The sequence below is a fragment of the Thalia democratica genome, chromosome 3, assembly GCF_965202585.1.
Source record: "Thalia democratica chromosome 3, ktThaDemo2.hap1.1, whole genome shotgun sequence".
Lineage (NCBI taxonomy): Eukaryota > Metazoa > Chordata > Thaliacea > Salpida > Salpidae > Thalia > Thalia democratica.
In genome coordinates, this window is record NC_139167.1 from 41,094,315 (window position 1) to 41,115,013 (window position 20,699).

A 20,699-nucleotide genomic window follows, 5' to 3' on the forward strand; every position below is an offset into this window, starting at 1 on the left:
TACTGGCAGTATGTACCAAGGAATTGCGTATCTAGGTGGAAGGTTACTTCAGAAGGTTAAGTTTTCAACCACTTTAAGCTTACCTACATACTTACGTTTAAATTTACGCACGTGTGTAGTATACATACTTTAAATACTTTTAACTAATGAAATGAACCATAGCATATTCATATTTTCACCTTTTTAAACAACCTTTATCCAGATATTCTTGTTTTGAAATATTATCTTAAATGTTTGTTACAACTACTTTTATAACATTAAAACATATGTACATGAGGGGTAATAAGCCTTTTTCAGTATGTAACACATTTTCAGAAAAAAAAACGAGAAGAGGAAAAAACGTATTCACTACTATTAGCAAAAAGGAACAGAGGAATACAATTTTATTACTAGCAATGAACAAGCTTGAAACTTTTATAAACTAATAGAAATATAGTTTTAATTAATCAACCTTTTTTTACTGCTATTTAGTTATTTTTGAATCCAGTAACCATTTGACATCTTTAAAAGGTCAATTTTTTTTCGTTTAAGTTTTTTTTTTCAATAAAATGCTAACTGCAGATAAGTTTATGCAGCGTAACTTGAAATCAATAAATTTTTATTTGTCAAACCAAAGCTTAAGTAGGGCTTGATTATAAAGTGTTATAGCAAAGTTTTATATACTGTAATGAAAAATTAATCAGTCATACATAATCATAAAAAATGAGCCGACATTATGTATAGCAAATCTTATTGAAACTGATTTTACAATTTTTAATAAAAGATTATTACTTGTTTTAAACACATGTAATTGTACAGCTTTTTTCCGGTGCATAACTTATTTATAAAATATAACAGAATACATTTCATTTTCTTTAAACTTATTTTAGTATTTTCGTAGTAAGGCTCATCAGAAATATTTTCTTACTGAATTGGAATGAATACAAATTAGTTTGTATTCATTCCAATTCAGTAAGAAACGGTTTCTGATGAGCCTTACTACGAATGTACTAAAATAAATTTAAAGAAAATGAAATGTATTCTGTTATATTTTTTAAACATGTAATTGTGATCACAGTTGCTTTTGTTTTTACAACAATTTGTACTTAATGTTTAAATTTTAGTCGGAAAATTTTTATAATACATCTATATATTAAGTGCTTTTATGTTTTATGTTTGTAAAATATGACTTAATCGTTTTTTTTTAATTTATAGTTCATAAATTCTGCTTTAAACCATAAAAAAATTTAATTGTTAGAAATACTATAAGGGAATTTATTGATAAAAATTGTATGGAATAGGTATTATTTAGTCTGTAAAAGGTACTAGCTTCTTATATTTTAAAATTATCTTGTACTTACATTTTCATTTTAAAGTGAAGAAAATCTTATATAAACAAGTTTTGTATTGTTTTAAAAAAAGTACAAAAAGACTTTGATAATGAGTAATATAGTAACAATAGTACATTTTTACGTGGTAAAATTTAAAGTAAATTAAAAATATCATGTTGCTTTTTAAACATTGAAAACTTTTAGATATGTTTATAAAATTATAATAGCTTATAGAATTTTAAATGATTGTTTTTTTAATTTTATTGTATTTTTTTTTAGTTTAATAGAGAAGTATTAATTTGCTTGGTTTTCGAAATGAGTAGTAACACAACTACTTATAAAATCACGGTAAAAGTGAGTTCAAAGTTATATACTTTATTATATAAATGACAAAAGTGGTTTTTTAAATCAATTAAAATTCTCTCTGTTAGCTTTTTGCTGTTATAAAATTAAAGTAGTATAAGTAATAATAGCTAATATTTATGTTGTGCTAATTGTAAAAACATGTGTTTTTGGGTAGCATATTTACTCGTTTGTTATCAAGTAACTTTATAAGGTGACCTTTTAGAAAAACGTTAAAACAATTGCTTTAAAAAATGTTTTAAGTTTCTATAAAGAAGAAAAAAGTGTATATCTGTAATTTACTTTTTGTCTGACTAATTTTTTTTAATTTTACGTTGCATCACCAACGAGTTACAAAACTAAATAAAAAAAATTCTGTATTTTCTTACAAACTAGAAATTTATACTTATGGTGAAATAGATAGTTATATCCGTTAGACCTTATAAAAAACAGTATATGTAATTCAGTTTTTTTGTTTAAGAAATAAGTACTATCAAGGAATAAGTTTATTGTAGCAGTTTCCTAGTTTGGTATATAATGATATTAGTCATACTTTATGCTTAATATTTCAAGTTTTAATCGAGATTTTTATCTTTAACTTTATTCAACTAAACTGTGCGATAACTATAGTTACAATTTCAAAAAACATAGCGGCTAACTATTTGTGTTTTACGAATTATTTAAATTAGTTATTAAGTACAAAACATCTTTACAAACTTATTTTAGACTTCTGACGCTTACAGAGATGCGGGCACAAATTCGTATGTTTATATAAAATTAATTGGTTCCAATGGTGATAACGTAAAAACTGAATGGCATCTTTTGGATATTTTACTCAGAGATGATTTTCAATTAGGAGCAACTGATGTTTTTTATGTAAAGATGAAAGATGTTGGGATACCTAAAATCATTAAGATACGTTGGTCTTTTGCATTATTAAGTTTATTGATCTTTATTTTTTTTTGTTTGTAAAAAACTACATAATTCTAAAATAGTTTTTCTTACAATTTTACAAACACATATAAAGGTTTATATGTATGCACTTTAGTTTTACGTAACTAAATAACTTCTTTATTTAAAAATATCAATAGTACAAAAAATAATTTGTTTCTTGAAAAGAAAGTAAATTTTTTAACATAAAACTGTTTTTTATTATTTTATTATTTATTAAGGTCTAGTAACAATTATAATATTTTTTAATACTTATAAACTATGATATTTAATCGTACTTACAAAATTTTTGCAAATTAGTGAACAAAAAAAAACAGTAGTTTAGTGTTTTATAATCATAAAAGTATTTAAAATTTTGGTAAAAGTTTTTTACCACAGCAATGCATGAAAAGCCTAACATTTGAGTTTAGTTGTTTATTGCACAATACTCAATTTCAATTTTTCTTTACAATTTAAAAGTTTATTAAAAAAAATTATATACAAATCTTAAAGTTTAAAGCTGTTTAATCCTTTTTATATTTAAAAAGTCACGTCAACATCACTCCTTTTGAATAGCAAACTTATTATATTTTTTTCGAAGTAAAGGAAAAAAATACATCTATAAAAAAAAAAGCAACGCACTATTTACACGAATTTATAGTAAAGTAATTTTCAAGCAGGAGATTCTACGCTAAAAGGGCAATATCGTTCTGTTTGAAAAAAAAGTTATTTGATTAAAATATGCCAGCAATTTTTTTCTTATAGAATGTTTTTTTTTAACTCGGGTTTAATGCATCCAAAAGTAAAAAAAAAGTACTTTAGGAATAGACGATTGGCTTTACGTAAGAGATGAATGGTTGTGTGAGACAATATCTGTTACACGTGATGATATCACAGTTTTGTTTCCGGTTTATTCATACATTGACCACGAGTACGAAATAATGGATGGTATAGGTTGGTATACGAAATTAAAAACATAGATTTAAAATCTGACTAACTTAATAATTTAATATTTTATAAGATAATTTTTTACTTCAAAAATCGCGAAGATAAATTTGTCTTGTTTTTTTCTAAGCTTTAGTTAATATAATTATGAAAAATATGCATCAAAGTTTAAAGCTATCTTTAACTACGCTATTTGACTCTGGTAAAACATGAATAGCTTAAACAATAGTATAAACTAGATATATATAACTTCTACTTTGTGTTCAATTTTAACCTCATGTTTAAAAGCATAATTGAAAAAACGAATGTTTGAGAACTTTTTAAAGAAAGTATACTCAAATGCAATACGATATAAGAGGTCATTATTTATGCCCCATCTTCTCTGAATGCTTTTAGAATTAGTATAGCACTTTGATTGATTGAAAATCCCAAGACCAAATAAAGTTTTAAGAACATTTTGAAAACTATGTGCTACTATTAAATTTTTTTTTAGTATTTCATTATTGTGGTATTGAAACAAAAAGCATTAAAAACCTAATTTCTACTTGACGGGAATAAATTTCTATCGAATTTAAGCAAAAAGTTTTTTATTTATATAAAAAACTATTTTAAATAAAACCAATAATTTTAACAATTTTTTAAATCAGCTAAACTTCCTCAACACGAAGCCTGTAGACGCCGCATTAAAGCTAGGTATAAGGAAATTCAAAGAAACAAAAATGAGTTCCAATGGGTAGATAGAAAAGAAGCTTCTAGCGGAGTCTGTAGGTATGTTAAAGCATCAGGTTACGAGAACTTGCCTCGTATATTCAAGCGTACTTTGTCAAGAGAAAGAGGTTTAGACGGTCATAGGTTTTTAGGACAACTGAATGCAGTAATTGCTCGAGTTGAAGGTATGCTATTTATAATTGAAGTTTATTTAAAACGATTAGAATGAATAAATGACCATCATAAAAAAAACAAAAAACTTTAATTATGAAAATTTTATTATGTAAATTTTATTATAAAATTTTTAGCAGTATTAATTTTTTGAAAAAAAACTACAATTGTATGTTGATGAAAATATTTTTTTCAAAGAAAAGAAAACGATTTGTTGATTATAGTGTTATAATGAAAGTTATCTCATCATGTTATAAGTAATATAGAATAATAAGTTTTATAATAACTAATTTGTATCATCGTACACTGTACTGTTATTAAAAAGTATATATTTTCACAAGCTAAAGTTTTAAATTTTATAAATAACTATTTTTTATTTGTTTTTATAGTTTTATTAAAACGATAAGTAATAAATTTAAGTTTTGTTCATTTCTATTGTTATTCTTGATTTTTTTAGTTTTTCTTTTTTTTTACTTGTATAGTACATATGATTACATATTTTTTAATATCAACATTTAGATCAAAAATAAAACACCAAAGATTTTTTAACTAAAAAATCATACTAACAGTTTTCCATGTTTTTTGAAGCTTCTATTAGAACTTATTATGTTTTAGTTTTTATTTATACATTATTTCACTAAAGTTTGGTTTCTTTTTAATAATGAATAAAAAAAGCTTATGCTGGTGCATCAAAGACAACAAAACAATTTGAAAAAACTTGCTGCTAAAACTTATTTAATAATTAATATTAAAATTTGAACAAATTTTATTTATTAAGATAATTATTAAAGGTAATTTCTTGCAGAAACTTTTCAAAGTTTGTATCTTCCTTATATTTTTACTGTTGAAAAGTTTTGTTCTAAAAATAAAGTTTATCTATAAAAGCAAGTTTATTTTAAAGATATAAATGTTTATAGAGGTTGTTAGCCATATTGTACATTTAAATTTTTAAATAGAACATATGCACGTGTAAGCTTGTATATGTATATATAAAACGGTGTAATCGTGCTCAAAAAACAATGTTTTACGTAAGTTTTATTAGTACTATACATATAATATACTTTATACAAACTAGTTTATACAAAGTTAATTTTATACTAGTTTCAAAAATAATTATAATTCATTTTAATAACTACTTCAAAACTAGTAAACTTTCTTGTTAACCTATAAACATTATAATGTAAATAGAAACAAAGGCATATGTATATAAATTTTCCCCATATGGAGATATGATAAATACGTTCTTTTGGTAAAAGTTACTTAAATAACATTGTTTTGCTTAAATAACAGCTCATCAGATTGAAAAAAAGTTTCACAAATAACTAAACAAGCTTTTTTATGTTTCATGATTTGTTCTTTTAGCGAAACGGTGTTACTAAAATAAAGTTCAACAAAATATTGCTGTTAATATATAAAAATTAGCATTAATAATAGTATGTTATACAAAATGAATTTTTAACTCAAAAATAATGTTTATAAACTATGTGTAATAATATCCTATAATAGACTATTTGTTTTGTAATTGTTATTGATCTACATAAAGTATAACATTAATAACGTCTTACAACTTTTTTATTTAAAGATGATGCACATATTATACCTCAAAATATTACATTTAATATCAATAATTAAACTAACTTGATAACAACCAAAACAATAATACGAAGCAATGGTTATAATGTTGAGAAAATTTATGTTTTGTACAAATACAAGTTAACAGTTTTAGCATAACATTCTGTTAGTGATTTATCTTACAGTTATGTATTTTAGTTATGACTAAAAATCGTTTTGTTTAATATTCATTAATGTTAAAAAAGTAGTTTAAAACTAAAAGTTTTATAATTAGTATTTTGTTTTAAACAGCATTTTAATTTGTATTTTAATTTAAACAGCATGCTTTTAATAATATACAGTTTTAAATAAAAAACATATAATGCTAAGCCTTTAGAACTTTTAAAATATCTAAGTGACGCTAGGAAAATTCATAACTAAAATATTTTAATTTTTACTTTTTTAATGTATTAGTATAGAAGATTCAAATGAACATTACATTGAAAACGATAACAATTTTTTTTAAGTAATTTAATAATATTTATCAACAAAATACTATTATAAATGTATGTAGCTCAATGAACTTAATTTTACACAGTTTTTAATAAACTGTATTTGTTTTAGCTGTTTTTAAGCCTATCAAATCGCTGGAATGTTATTGGAAATTTTCACAAATGTTGCTGCCTGAGAAATTGGAATATGTAAAAGAGTAAGCTTTAAGTTTTGTTTCAAACATTAATTTTTAAAAATATTTTATTATTAAAAATGACATTCAATTAAATTAGGTACTTTATAAAAATCGTATTAGTAATTGCATTTATTACTAATCAGAATTTATCTTTTAGTTAAGCTACTTCATATGCTATTCTACAAGTTATGTCATATCTTTTTTTTTTAATAATTGGAAAATTTAGCTCAACAAACTTTTTTTTTCTCAATTGTTATGTTCTAGTAAGAAATTGAAAATAAATAATTAATGCACTTTTAAAATCTTAGTTTATTGCTTAAAAAAATATTGGAACAGGTCAAAATTGCACGAGGTTACTTAATTGCAAGATGGGAATAAATTGCACGAGAACAAGTTTGCACGAGAGCACAAAATTGCACGAAGATACTTTTGCACGAAGACAAATTTTCACGAGGGAACAAAATTACACGAAGACAATTACACGAAGACTCCAATGGTCAGTTTTGCACGAGTTACACTTTTGCACAAGAGTAAAAAAAAAAACAAAAAAACAGAAAATAAAAATAAACAGAAAAAAAACTAAAAGATAAATTAATAACAAAAAAAAAAAATTACTGACCGAGAATTAGGGATAACAGTGATAGTAAAATAAAAACTAATAAAAATTATTATCAAAAAAAAAACATTAATTAAAAAAAAAAGCTACCGTCCGAGGGTAAGGGTTAGGGGTAACAGTGAAAGTTAAAAACTAAAAAAAAGTATTAGTAAAAAAATCAACCCGTGCAAAAATTTATCCATCAAAAATTGTCTGCTCGTGCAAAAGTGTCTTCGTGCAAAAGTATCTTCTTGCAATTTCATCCCCTCGTGGAAAAGTGTCTTTGTCCCCTCGTGCAATTTTGTACGCTGGTGCAAGTTTAACAGCTACCCAAAAAATATAGTTATACTAACTAAAAAAATTCGTGCTAATTTCACATTATTCCAAGTGATGTTTTACACAAAAAGTCGAAGTTCTACACGTAAAATTAAGTAGTCTAAAATTACTTTTTTTTTTTTTTCGTTTCTACAAAGTTTATTAAAGTATTATTAAAGTTTATATTGACACCCAATCAATTTCTATTTTAGACTTTTATTTTATTATTTTTAAAAGATGAAGTACAATAATGTTTTAAATCAGGTTTTGTAATTCGGTTAATGGCTTGTAGTTTTAAATTGTTTTTAGTCAAAGACAATTTTTAAACCACTAGACCTCAATTAAGAATTAAACTATTACTAAAATTATAAATAATATTTTAATACAAATCGTAAGTTATCGTTTAAAAAAAAATATGTAAAAAGTTTTTATTATAATTTTTTTGGTCTGCTAAAATAGCTAAATATATCTAACATAATATATAAAGATTGAAAGATATTAAAAAGTCATTCAAAGAAACAAAAATGTTTTTTTTTGTAGAACTTCCTTTATTTATTTATAGTTAATTATTTTTTGTAAAACTATTTACACATACTTAAATGTTGTTTTCAAATGATAAACATGTTTAAAAGAAGTTCTGTATATATAAAAAATTATTGATGAAGTCGATGAACTTTTTTATTAAGTATAATTAGATTTTTTTTAAATTATGAAATCCAGAAAAGTAGAAAATAAAATTCGAATTTTAATTTATATAAATGCTGTTTAGGAAATTAAAGTTGACTTGTTTTATATGAGAAATCCTTAAAGTAACTTTAATAAAAACTTTTTAGCAGTTAAAAATGTTATTATAAGTAAAAGATGTTTTATAAAAATTTTGTTTGTAATATCAAAAAAGTAGACAGGTGATGGTAAAAACTTATCAGTTTTATTTTACTTTTTATTTCCATAATTGTTTATCTATATACAGTTTGTAAGAGTCGAAAAATAGTTTCAAAGTACTTGCTTATCATTAGTTTTTAAAAGTTCTCTAAAAATTAATTTTAGTTTGAAGTTTAATATTACTAGCATAAGCTGGTTCTGAAAGCGTGAGACTGTTGCTTTATAAATCTAGTTTAACACTGTGTTTGATGCTTTTTAAATAAAATATGAACAAACAAAAATTTTTAACCTTTTACGTTTTATTGTTCAAAAATCAAAAGCAAATACAAAACCAATGTATCTTAACTTGTATAGTATTTGAGTTTAAAAATGTTAATTACCAAATATTTAAGCTGGGAGACAGACGAAGGACAAGGGTGGCAACTTCTTAATGGAACTTTACCACTTGCGTTTGAATCTTGCCATGAAATTCCTCCATACTTTAATGTAACAAACAACGATGTTAAACATTTACTTAGAACAGGAAAAACTTTAGAAGAAGAAATGAAAGTAAATAATTAAAACATATAATAATTATATGCTATTCGAAAATAAATTACTTTTTCAGGAAGAAAAACTTAAGTTTAAAAATAAATGTTAAAAATACTAACTTTACTCGTTGACGGTAACTTAAGTTTTTATATATTAAGATGTTTTGAGCAGTTTTTATTGATAATAATTTCCAGTAAAGCCAATATAAACTTTACTAACTACTAGCAAACAAATTTTCTAAATAAAATCAAAAGATAAATCATAAAAATTTATCATTTGAAAAAAATAATGTGAAAACAGTTTATAAGAAAAATTTCTTAAATATTATTCTGTATAAGTTTGTGACATATTCATTATCAGAAAAAACTAAAATAACTATCTTTGACATTGAAACAACTTAATTTTAAATAGTATTAAGACTCGATAAAGAATTCGAAGTACTTTAACTTTTTTTTTAGTTCAATAGTAAATGTCAGAATTTTTTATTTGTTTATACCCGATTTTGATTAACATACTTTTTTAGACCGGAAGAGTATTCATATCCGATTTGAGCAAGATTTACTTTGATAATAAAGATCTTGTTTACACAACTTTACCGTCAAAAAACGAGGCCAGGTGCTGCCCTGCAATGGCTCTTTTATATATCAACAAAAATGACGACTTTGTGCCTATTGCTATCCAATTAGAACGAAGTAATAGACAGTATTTGCATATTGCCGGTCATGATGATTGTCAATCACAAGTTGATTGGATGTTGGCTAAAATGCACTATAGATGCAGCTTGTCAAGCTATCATGAGGTACTTACATAATTTAATAAAATCTATTTTTCGTGTTCTGTTTGTAAACTACTACAAGATAATGTTATAATCCGTTCAACTAGTCTTTTTTTTAAGTTCTTATATTTTACTTTAGCCTTTTAATCTTTAGATGAAAATATGCAACTTATTTAAAAAATAATTTGTAAATGTAGATTTGCTTCTCAAATAACAATGTTCAAGAATATATATATAAGTTTGGTATAAGTAAAATATTAAATATACCTTCAATAACAGGTTTACTTTAGATAGATATTTAATTTAACTGCCTAATGAATAAAAAAATATTAGTATTATAAAAATAAATTTTGGCAGCAGATCCGACTTTGTTAGAGTTTATTAACTTTAATTCATAAGATTTATGCTTAAAATGTAAGCAGCTAGATGTTAGGTGCATTGTAGGGTGGGAAATGTGTGGAAAAAGTTAGTTCTTTGCAGGCCGGAGCACTTCATTAAATTCACAAAAATTTACTCGATTGTTCAATTAATTTTGACAAAGTACTTATTCTATATAACTTTTTTCACCATAACTAATGTAAGCTTCAAGTTCAGTAAATTGTACCTAAGACTTTATTTTGCTCTTCATTTCAATCTCAGAATATCTAGTGTAAGGTACAAACATTTGTTTAGCGGGCCATTTACATGCTCGAGGTCTGCAGTTTTTCTTTTCGCAACCGGTTAAGTTTCTTTAAAGCTAAGATTCCACTTCAGGTTTTTTAAGCATTGGCGGGCCGATCATACTTCGTGGGTCGTACGGCCCCTAGTATTAAACTTAGAATAACTTTGTCTGTTTTGTCATGGATTTTGTAATGTAATTTCTGTAGTCTTTAACTTATCGTTTATCATTTTTATTTTACTTGATTTACATATTACGGACTATATTTTTATATTCTGTAAGTTTTTAAAAAGTAAAAATTGAATGTTTCTGTTTATTTCAAATGGCTACATATAGTAAGTTTATAATAATATTGTTGTACTTAAATAAAGTTTTTTTTTTAAAACAGTGGGTTTATCACTTTCTGCATTGCCATTTTATAATGGAACCTATTGCGTTGGCTCTTTTTAGATGCTTTTCAAAAGTTCATCCAGTATATAAACTTTTAAGACCCCACCTCAAAACAGTCAATGCTATAAATGAAGTGGGTAGAAAAGTTTTGCTACCTAAAAACTCTAGACTTTCAAAGGGTTTAGCAGTAGGTTAGTAGTTTAAAATAAGTAAAATTGTACATAATTAAAAGAAAAGAAGTGCGTATTTAATGTAGCTAATACCAATAGTAATAAAAATTTTGAAAAGCCGTGAATTTAATTGTAATTGTTTTTTCTTTTTATAAATATTTCTTCGCACATTACAGGCTAAATAATAAAAATTATTAGCTTTAGAGTCACCATTATAAAGTTTTAAACGCTATCGCTCTGTCAATTTTTTATATAGAAATTAACTTTTAGCAACTACGATTTATAAAAACAACATAAATAATATTCCTAAACTTAAAAATTGAGTTTCATAGTTTTAATTTTTCGGCTAACATGAATAGTTATAACTTTATTAATTTCTAAAATAAAAGTTTTTAAGTAACTTGTTATAAAATCGTTATAATAAGTTTTTTACCCAACTAATGTATTTACATTCATTTTTGGAAAGCTTTTAAATTACTTTTGTTAATTTCATTACTTTTAGTTTTTATAATTTAGCTCTAACCACAAAATAAATGTAATTTAAAACGCTTATTGTTATAAAATTTTAAGCTAAGTCGTAAAAAACGTAATGCCATTATTACAAGTCTACATTTAGATACTTTTTAGCTCAAGTGTTCTAAAAGACACTTTATACTAGAATTTGTCGTAAAACACTAAACATATATTTTATAGACCCGTTCTCATTTGTTAAAAGTGGCTACAAAGATTTTATGTGGAAAGACCTTTGTATACCCGAAGTAATAAAAAATAAACGTAAGTTTCTAAACTTCTTTTAACTTTCTACAACCTATTTTAAAAGCAATATACCTATTTTAATTTTATAACTTAATTAACAATATTAGGTGAATATATTTATAAGTTATTTAAAAGGGCTAATGATTTTTTTAGGCTTATCTGAAAAAAATATACCAAACTATTGGTATGCTAATGATGCGTTGAAAATATGGAGTTTAATGGAAAGCTTTGTAAAAGAGTTGCTAAGCTGCTATTACATGAATGATCAAGTAAGTGTTTGCATACAATAAAATAGAAATTCAATTTATAAGTTCTCTGAAACGTTATTTGTGTGAAGTTTTTTTTTCTTCTAAAGACAAATAAGTTTACAAAACTTTAGTTATGGAAACTTTATAAACAATTAATCTTAAAGTATGTAAAAAACAAAAGTTATACAAGTTATTGAATTACTTTTGACTTAAGTAATAAATACTATGTATGGTTAAAACCGTTTAAGAAACTGTCTTAATTCTATAGAAAAACTTTTCTAATATTTTTTTTTATTAAAATAAACATTATCCATCATGCCTGTTCATGTTTTAGAAACCTTATTGAATAAGAACAATTTATAATGTTTATTTAAATGTACCGTACATAGTGTCTGTAGATAAATTAAAATAAACATACAGTCAATTTTTTTTCTTTGAAAAAAGATTTTTTCTTGTTATTGAAGTTGTTTAAATTAGATTAAAGTTTTTTAAAGCTTTTTGGTCTAATATAAGAATAAAAACAGTTGTAAAACATTTTGTATAGAATCTTGATTTTTAAGTAACATTGTAAATAATACTATACACATATATATATTCAAAGAATTTAGTCATTGGCTATCATTAGATAACAAAAACAAGTTTTCTTGCATATTCTTTAAAAATATTAAACATTAATTATAATTTAAGTCGCCATTTAATTCACTTTTAGTTTAATAAAATTTACTTTAAATAATTAATAAACTATTATCTATTGCTTTTCTTACTAAAAATTGACAATCGACATTTATTACGAGTAAAGGCATATTTAAATAGTTATATTTATTAAGAAAATACCTTTATATTTTGTTATTTAAGTTTATAAGTAATAATATATAATATATATTCAATGAAGTACTTAAGTACTTAAGATTTATCATCAAAACTTAAAGTCGAGTTAGTATAAACGTTTAATCACACTACATGGCATACGCAAGTCTAGGCTTAGGTTCTGTGGACTTTCGCCAATATTTTCTATACAGTTTAAAATTAACAAAACTACATGGTTCAGTACCATAAATATGTTTCTTAATTACATGAAACTAAAGCACTGTGTTGAAATTTTTTGCAACATGTTATTTTACAGGATGTAATAGATGATACTGAACTTCAAGATTGGATACATGAAATAGTAACAGAAGGCATCGCATGGGAAGACGAAAACAATAGGGGCTTTCCAACTAGCTTTTGTACTATCAAGTCTCTGGTTAGTTTCTTACTAAACACTTATGTTATTGTAAAACATATATATTTGTAAATCTTTATGCCACGTTTTATCAAAGGTCGATTTCAGCACTACAGTTATGTTTACGTGTTCTGTTCAGCACACGGCTGTGAACTTTGGGCAGTTTGAAAATTACCATTTCGTTCCCAACTCACCTGCTCTTATGAACCTACCGAGCCACAAAAAAGGAGAGGTAATATAAGCTTATTAAAATAATACGAATTTTTAAAAACTTTGATTACAGACTGTTTTGCGTACTCTTAAATCTATGTTTGATAATGAAATGCATAATACATAAATAAAAGAAGAAATTTCAACCTAAAATACTACCAAATAATTTTTTAAAGAGAAACAACACGTTTTGAAATTTTAGGGCTCGATGGAAAGAATTTTACACAGTTTACCTAACCCTAGTCAGTCGGTATTGGCTATTGCGATGACGTATGGTTTGTCACAGCTAACAGAAGCAGACGTTAGTTGAAATATATGTAAAGTAGAATCTATTGTTTACATTAAAACTAATTTCAGGTTTCTAACTCCTTTTACCGGCTCAATCGAATAAATATATATTTAAGCTTACTCAAGCTTTCAATAGTATTATTAGTTAATACCAATGTTTTTATTTTTGGTAATGATAGTTTGTTACTATAGGAATTTCTTGGCACCTACAATACGTACTGGTTTACTGAAGAAAAAGCTTTAAAGTGCTATGATAAGTTTAAAAACGATCTTAAAGAAGTTCAAGAAAATATAGAACAACGAAATTTACAACTAAAACGAAGCTATAACAGACTGAATCCGAAAAAAATACCAATTAATGTTGCTATCTAAAGTTTTAGTTTTATTTTGTTTTAAATAATTTAGAGACACTTTTTTTATTTCAAAATGTTTGAGTAATAAAAACACCTTTAGTCAAGAAAGAAAAACTTTTCTGAAAATAAAGGAAAATTGTAATTAAATATTCTGCAAGTAAATAATAGAATAAAAGTTAATGCAGCTTTTAATGCCTAAGCACTTATCGTAGTTTATTTAAATTTTTCACGGGAAAAACAATCAATTCATATTACTTAGTTTCAAATTTTTTGTTATACATTTAGAAAATTACTGTTTATATAGTTATTTGCCTTAACTAAAAAAGAATGCTCAATTAACTGGAATGTAAAGAGCTTATATAAATAAATAGTTTTATGCAAATTTTATATTTTACTCGCGACCGGTTTCGGTGGCAAGAGATTGCGACCTTTTCAAGCAAAAATAAAATATTTTATTTTTGCTTGAAAAGGTCGCAATCTCTTGCCACCGAAACCGGTCGCGAATAAAATATAAAATTTGCATAAATCTATTTATTTGAAAATTACTGTTTAAAAAATTTGAAATGCTTTTAGTACAACTTTTACTTGATATGCATTTTTAATAACGTTTTTAATATGCATTTCAAAATACTTATAAACCTACTTAAAAAATGCTGTAGAGTTTAAAATGTATAAAGCTTTTTAAATTGTTTTTACAAAGAAAATAGTTTTAAAAATATCCAACGTACATACAAAGAGAATGTTTTCGGAATACGAAAGTCTTTTCTCGGTTTTTTTTTATATACTTACAGCTTTTGAAAATATTTTTTATAAAATTAACATATAAATAAACAAGGTTTTTTAATATTATTTATTTTTGCATGAAAGACTAATATTTGATGAATGAAAAACACACATATGAAATAAAACGAAAAACTTGTTTAGCTTAGAAAGATAACTGATTGTTAAGCTTTCTGTTTTTTTTAAAAACATATGTTTATGTTTTTATGAACGGTATGGAATATTTGTGTGCAGCTACTAAAAATTTCGTGATTAGCTTAATAAAAACAAGTCTGCTAGACAAGATTATCAATTTGTTTTTTTTGCATAAAAAAACGTCCAATATATTTTTATTTATTTTATTGTGTATAATTTAGGCGGTACTTTCATTAGCAACTAGACAAAGAATGAATAAAATAATAATAAATTAATACAAACTTGTTTAAGTCAGATTTATTTGTTTTAGCTTTTTTATATAATATCAATGGTTAGCCTATAATTTTCTTTCACCTTATATTTTGAAATAAAAAAATTATAAAATTATGTTTCTAGTTTTTTATTATATGCTTTGAAGCGAATACAACCTTAACATACTTCTAAACTAAATTTTATCTTAACAATTTAATGAATCAACTACTATAAAGCAGTGTTAAAGTAATCAAGTTAACAAACAAAAACCTAAGAAAGTTTAAATAATCTATAAATATAGCGAATATCAACATAAAAACAAATTAAAAAATATAATTAAAATAACAAAACTAAGATTCTATAAAAATTAAAACTTTTTTTTAAATTAAGTACATTCAAAACTTTACATTACAGTTATTAAAAACTTATAGTTGTACTAGTTGTATGATAAGTACATCAAGTGTTTAAAGTTTTTTAGATTTTTTATAGCTTTATAACTAGTAAGTATACATTGTGAGTAAAAAAAAAACTGTTTAATAAGCGGTATATCTCATTCATATAAAGCTAAGAAGTTTTTTGGTTGCGTATATTTCTTAAATTTTCCAATTACTTTAAAGATTTTATTTTATTTTACTAAGAATCTGTAGCATAGATTCAATAAATTTTTTTAAATAGTATAAAAAAATCCGCTAAATTTTAATACAAGTTCAAAATAAATTATGAATAAGAACAGGAATTAATGAAAAACCGTTTGTGTAATAAATCTTTTGCTTATAGAATAATAGTTTAGAGATTTTTTTAAAAGCAGTAGATCAAAACTTGTATTTTTTTGAAGATAAAAAGTAATATTCAGAAAAAGTTTTAAGTTATTTGATTAAGCAGATGACAGTTGTACGAAATTCTTACCAGATTGTAGTACAAGTAAAAGACTTAAACTTGGAGCTGAAAATGCTAACAATAGCAATGTTTAAAAGTTCTGAAACTAAATTTTTAAATAAATACACAAATTAAAAATTTTAAGGTAAATTAAAATATTTTACTTTAAAAAACAGTTTAAATAGACTTAAATAATTGTAAACTGTACATTTTATGTAAAACTTACATGTGTCTGTACCTGAGTTTCATTCTTACAACTGCAGCATTTTTCTTCGTCGTCATTAGAACCTCTACGCAACGAAACGACACTTTTATAAAAAGTTTTTTTAATTATAATTAATTAAAAGCAAACAAAATAAAAAAATTGTCTTAGTTTTTGATCATTCAACTTTAGTTTGAAATTGCAGGGACTAATTAACAAAAAATAACTTAATCAGCTTACCATTCGAAAAAGCGTTAGTTGAAATGACAGATTACCACACACCTAAACAGCAAGTAAAAACCGAATTTGTTGGTATAAATAGAATAGTTTAAATTGTATAAGTAAAAAAAAATATTGATAAGGTTTTCTGCCATAAAGCCGTGTGAGTTATAAAAACTCCTGTTTTGACAATACTATGGTTACAAGCTCCAAAAGCATATAATTGTTTAAATTTAAATGATTTTTAAACGTAGTTGCTTTTAATAAAATCAATACTATTAGTTCATAGAATATAAACATTAAGTCAAATGTCAATTAGCCTGTTTTAAGACCAAAAATTATGTATAAATAGGTAATAAAAAAACTAATGGATAAATTAATATAGTTTTTGCAAAGTATTTAAGCTTAAGATTATATTCAGATATTTGTTTACATTACTAATTTAGTCTTTTCTTTTTTAAGCGTTTTTATTGTTATAAACAGTTTTTTGTTTGTTATATTTTTTAGTTTGTTTTGCAAGCGATTTCAAATAAGAAATTAAAAAACATTGCTTTTAGTTTTTAAAATATTTTCATACTCATAAAGTCAAAAGCAAATAATTTAAAAGAAAAAGACAGCGTAGTTGCCGTAGATTAAGTTTTTAAACTTTTATTAGTCGAAATACCTTGATTTCTTACAATTACGAGTTAAGTTTTTATGAATTCAAAGCGCAAAAATGTAAGCTTGAGAACCGCTTGTTTTAAGAAAGCTTTATCTGCAAAAGCTCTGTTTCGCAAACAAATTATAACTAGCCAGTAGCCACGAATTAGAATTACGGCTAAATGACAACTTTGCTAGACAATGTATGTTAAATAAACGAGTGTGAAGTTTTTACTTGAATATTACTAAAATTTAATCTTTTGAAGTCCGAACTTTTTGGGAATCATATTATTTAAACCTACACAAACTGTTAAAATTATACGAGCATAAAGTTATTGTTATAAGAAAATTTATTAATTTTTCAAAAAACATAAAACTTTAATGTCAATTATTTTCCTTATCTTAAAAGCTATCTAAATTTTTTTTTTTTATTTTAGAGAACGCACCTTTGCCTTTAATTTAAAAAAAAATTATTTAATTTGGGGTTGGAATTATTTCATGGGGTCCCTCCAAAAATAAAGGTTTTTTTTCGTTTTTTTTCATCAAATGGTATTAGAACCAAAAATAAATATTTTTTTTTAATTTTTTTTTTTGATTTCCCTTAGTTTGCATGTTATAAAAACTCGTAAATAGTTATTTTATAAATAATGTTAATATCTTTTACGATTTGGCCCAAAATCAAAATGTAGTATATTACACTATCATTTGCCTTGGCCATTTCCTAGATAAAAAATTGATAAAAGGAAAAAAAAAGTTAATAAGAATGTGAATTACATCAAACTAAATTAAAATAAAATAATTTAATTAAATTTGTTGTATGTTCACATTCTTATTAACTTTTTTTTTCCTTTTATCAATTTTTTATCTAGGAAATGGCCAAGGCAAATGATAGTGTAATATACTACATTTTGATTTTGGGCCAAATCGTAAAAGATATTAACATTATTTATAAAATAACTATTTACGAGTTTTTATAACATGCAAACTAAGGGAAATCAAAAAAAAAATTAAAAAAAAAATATTTATTTTTTGTTTTAATACCATTTGATAAAAAAAAACGAAAAAAAACCTTTATTTTTGGAGGGACCCCATGAAATAATTCCAACCCAAAATTAAATAATTTTTTTTTAAATTATAGGCAAAGGTGCGTTCTCTAAAATAAAAAAAAAAAATTTTAGATAGCTTTTAAGATAAGGAAAATAATTGACATTAAAGTTTTATGTTTTTTGAAAAATTAATAAATTTTCCTATAACAATAACTTTATGCTCGTTAAAATTATAAACAATAACTGAAAATTTTCTATTTTTTTCTTTATACTTTTTCTACCGTAAGCTTTAGCATTAAGTTTAGTCAATTTAAAAATATTTGGTTACAACGATAACAGTTAGATTATAAACAACAACTAAGTTAACATATTATATTTACTAATTTTATTTTATAATGTGAGACTGTTATAGTTTAAAATTAATTCCAAAAGTCAAAAAAAACTTAAATACTTTAGTAACATTATATGTTTTGGCTTTAAGAAAACAAATAAAGAGATCTCAACTACTGGAGGAGAAATAATGAATGTTTGTAAAATAAGTTCTTGAAAGAATAAATCTATACTTTAGTAACATAAAGTTTTTAAATAGTTTTAATAAAAACAAGCATGTATGTATACAGTTCTTTGTATAATATGTCATAGTTTGGAAGTTTAGAAGAATCGTATAAATTTCTATCTGATTTTAACTATAACAACAAAATTACTTTAAAATAGTATTTACTGAAATTTCTGTAAACATATATAAAATACTGTAAAACAATATTTGTATAACAGAACGACTTAAATTCTTTTGTACTGACAAGTTTTTACAGTTTGACGGAATTACTTTTTATAAAGAGTAAAAAAGAAAATTATAAAAGTTAGTATTAATTTTTTTATTCAATTTATTTTTAAACGATTTAATCTAAATTTAAACAGTGTTATTTTAAGAAGTTCTCTTATAGTTTTAAAACTTTCAGGTTCTGATATTTGTGGCATAAGTTTGTTTCGAGCACTAGAGTTTGAATGATGAGCTTGTGTTTTTATTTTGTTTGCTGACCTTAGTTTATATATGACATAAAAAATAAACTAAATGATTGCTAATAGTAATTTAAGGTTAAAATATTGAATTATTACATAATAGCTGTCTAATCAAAAATAGTTTATAAGGTACTTATACAGTCACCATTTATTAGGTCCATGTTGGTTTTTACAAGTAGATCTTATTATTAGCTAGTTAAAAATATAGCGTTTTAACTGAGCTGTCAGACATTTTTAACTGCTTTAAAAAGTTCAAAGTCTAAACTGCTTTGTTCCTGGACATGTCGTTAAAATGTATCCAAGTGATCTACAACTTGATAACCAAAAGGTTTTTTTTGTGAACCAGGTCTTAGGACCAAAGATTTTTAGCGCTCTTTTTATGTTCAATAAACAAAATCTATTGCACATTTAAAAAATAGTAGTTTTTGAGATATAAGTGATTAAAGTTGGTGAACTCAATAGGTCCCTAATAGAAGGCGCCCAAAAGCGAAAAAAAAAACTATTTCATAAAAAATCTATCTTCTCCTTTATTTTTTAACCTATCTTCTTTGAATTTTTACAGAAAGTTCATTATTAAATTTTAAAAAGATTGAATGCATAATTTTTCTGATTTTGAAAAATAGAATTTTTATTAATAAAAAAACCACCAGATTTTTATATAAAATTTTTATTTTTTAACATTTTTGAAATCTCAAACTTAAGTCTTTTAAAGGTAGAAAAACATCAGAAATTCTCACTTTCCCCTCTGCAAGGATAAACGTTTTCTGAAGGTCAAGTGAGTGAGTTTTTAACTATAAATGAAACGTTTCCTGAAAGTTTGAGGTCTCTAGCTCTAAAAACAAAGGAGAAGATAGATTTTTAGTGATTTTTTAATTTTCTGACAAAATTGACCCCAAAAAATTTGCAATCCATGTTTGCATCAGAAATTAAATTAGATTTTTAATTCTATAAAATCTAGCTTGTAGTTTGTATTTGAAGCTTTCATTTAAGAGCCAATGTTATTTGTAGTAAAAAAAATATGGACCCCCTATGCTATTAAAGGAAATATTACAGTATAATTTTAGTGTCTTTAGACTATCAAAAACATTTTTGTAATTAATTTTTAATTTGTTATCAAAACATTACAAAACTTTGATTCAGAAAAAACCTAAAAAATTAAAATCTGGTTAAAAATTGTTTATGTGTTAATATTGCAAATTTCAATATTGAGAGTTTTTTAAAATGTCATTAGGATCTCTAAGCTGCCAGACCACACAATTTATTAAACCCATCTGCTACACTTTTAACTATACCTTCCCCTAATATAGTTTACATTAAATCATATTACAAAAGTTACCTATTTAATAAAATAATATCTTGGCAGGTGGCTATTTTACCTGGAAACCTGTAATTTGAAATTTTTTGTAAAAGAACCTGGACAGGGTTGCCAAAAAACCTGGAATCCTGGAAAAGTTTGGAATTTCACAATTTAAGCTAAAAAAAAACCTGAAAT

General features: G+C 24.2%; 1 protein-coding gene across 1 annotated transcript; it reads left to right on the top strand.

Moving 5' to 3' along the window:
* The first annotated feature begins 1,594 nt into the window (after nt 1–1,594).
* Nucleotides 1,595–14,287, top strand: LOC145831710 (allene oxide synthase-lipoxygenase protein-like). The gene is made up of 14 exons (XM_082939025.1): nt 1,595–1,664; nt 2,379–2,571; nt 3,405–3,536; nt 4,175–4,420; nt 6,582–6,666; nt 8,830–8,986; nt 9,492–9,767; nt 10,790–10,982; nt 11,655–11,735; nt 11,871–11,986; nt 13,089–13,208; nt 13,285–13,419; nt 13,600–13,698; nt 13,878–14,287. The coding sequence occupies exons 1-14, from the start codon at nt 1,626–1,628 to the stop codon at nt 14,055–14,057; spliced, it is 2,052 nt and encodes a 683-aa protein (XP_082795151.1). The 5' UTR covers nt 1,595–1,625; the 3' UTR covers nt 14,058–14,287.
* Nucleotides 14,288–20,699: the final 6,412 nt, after the last annotated feature.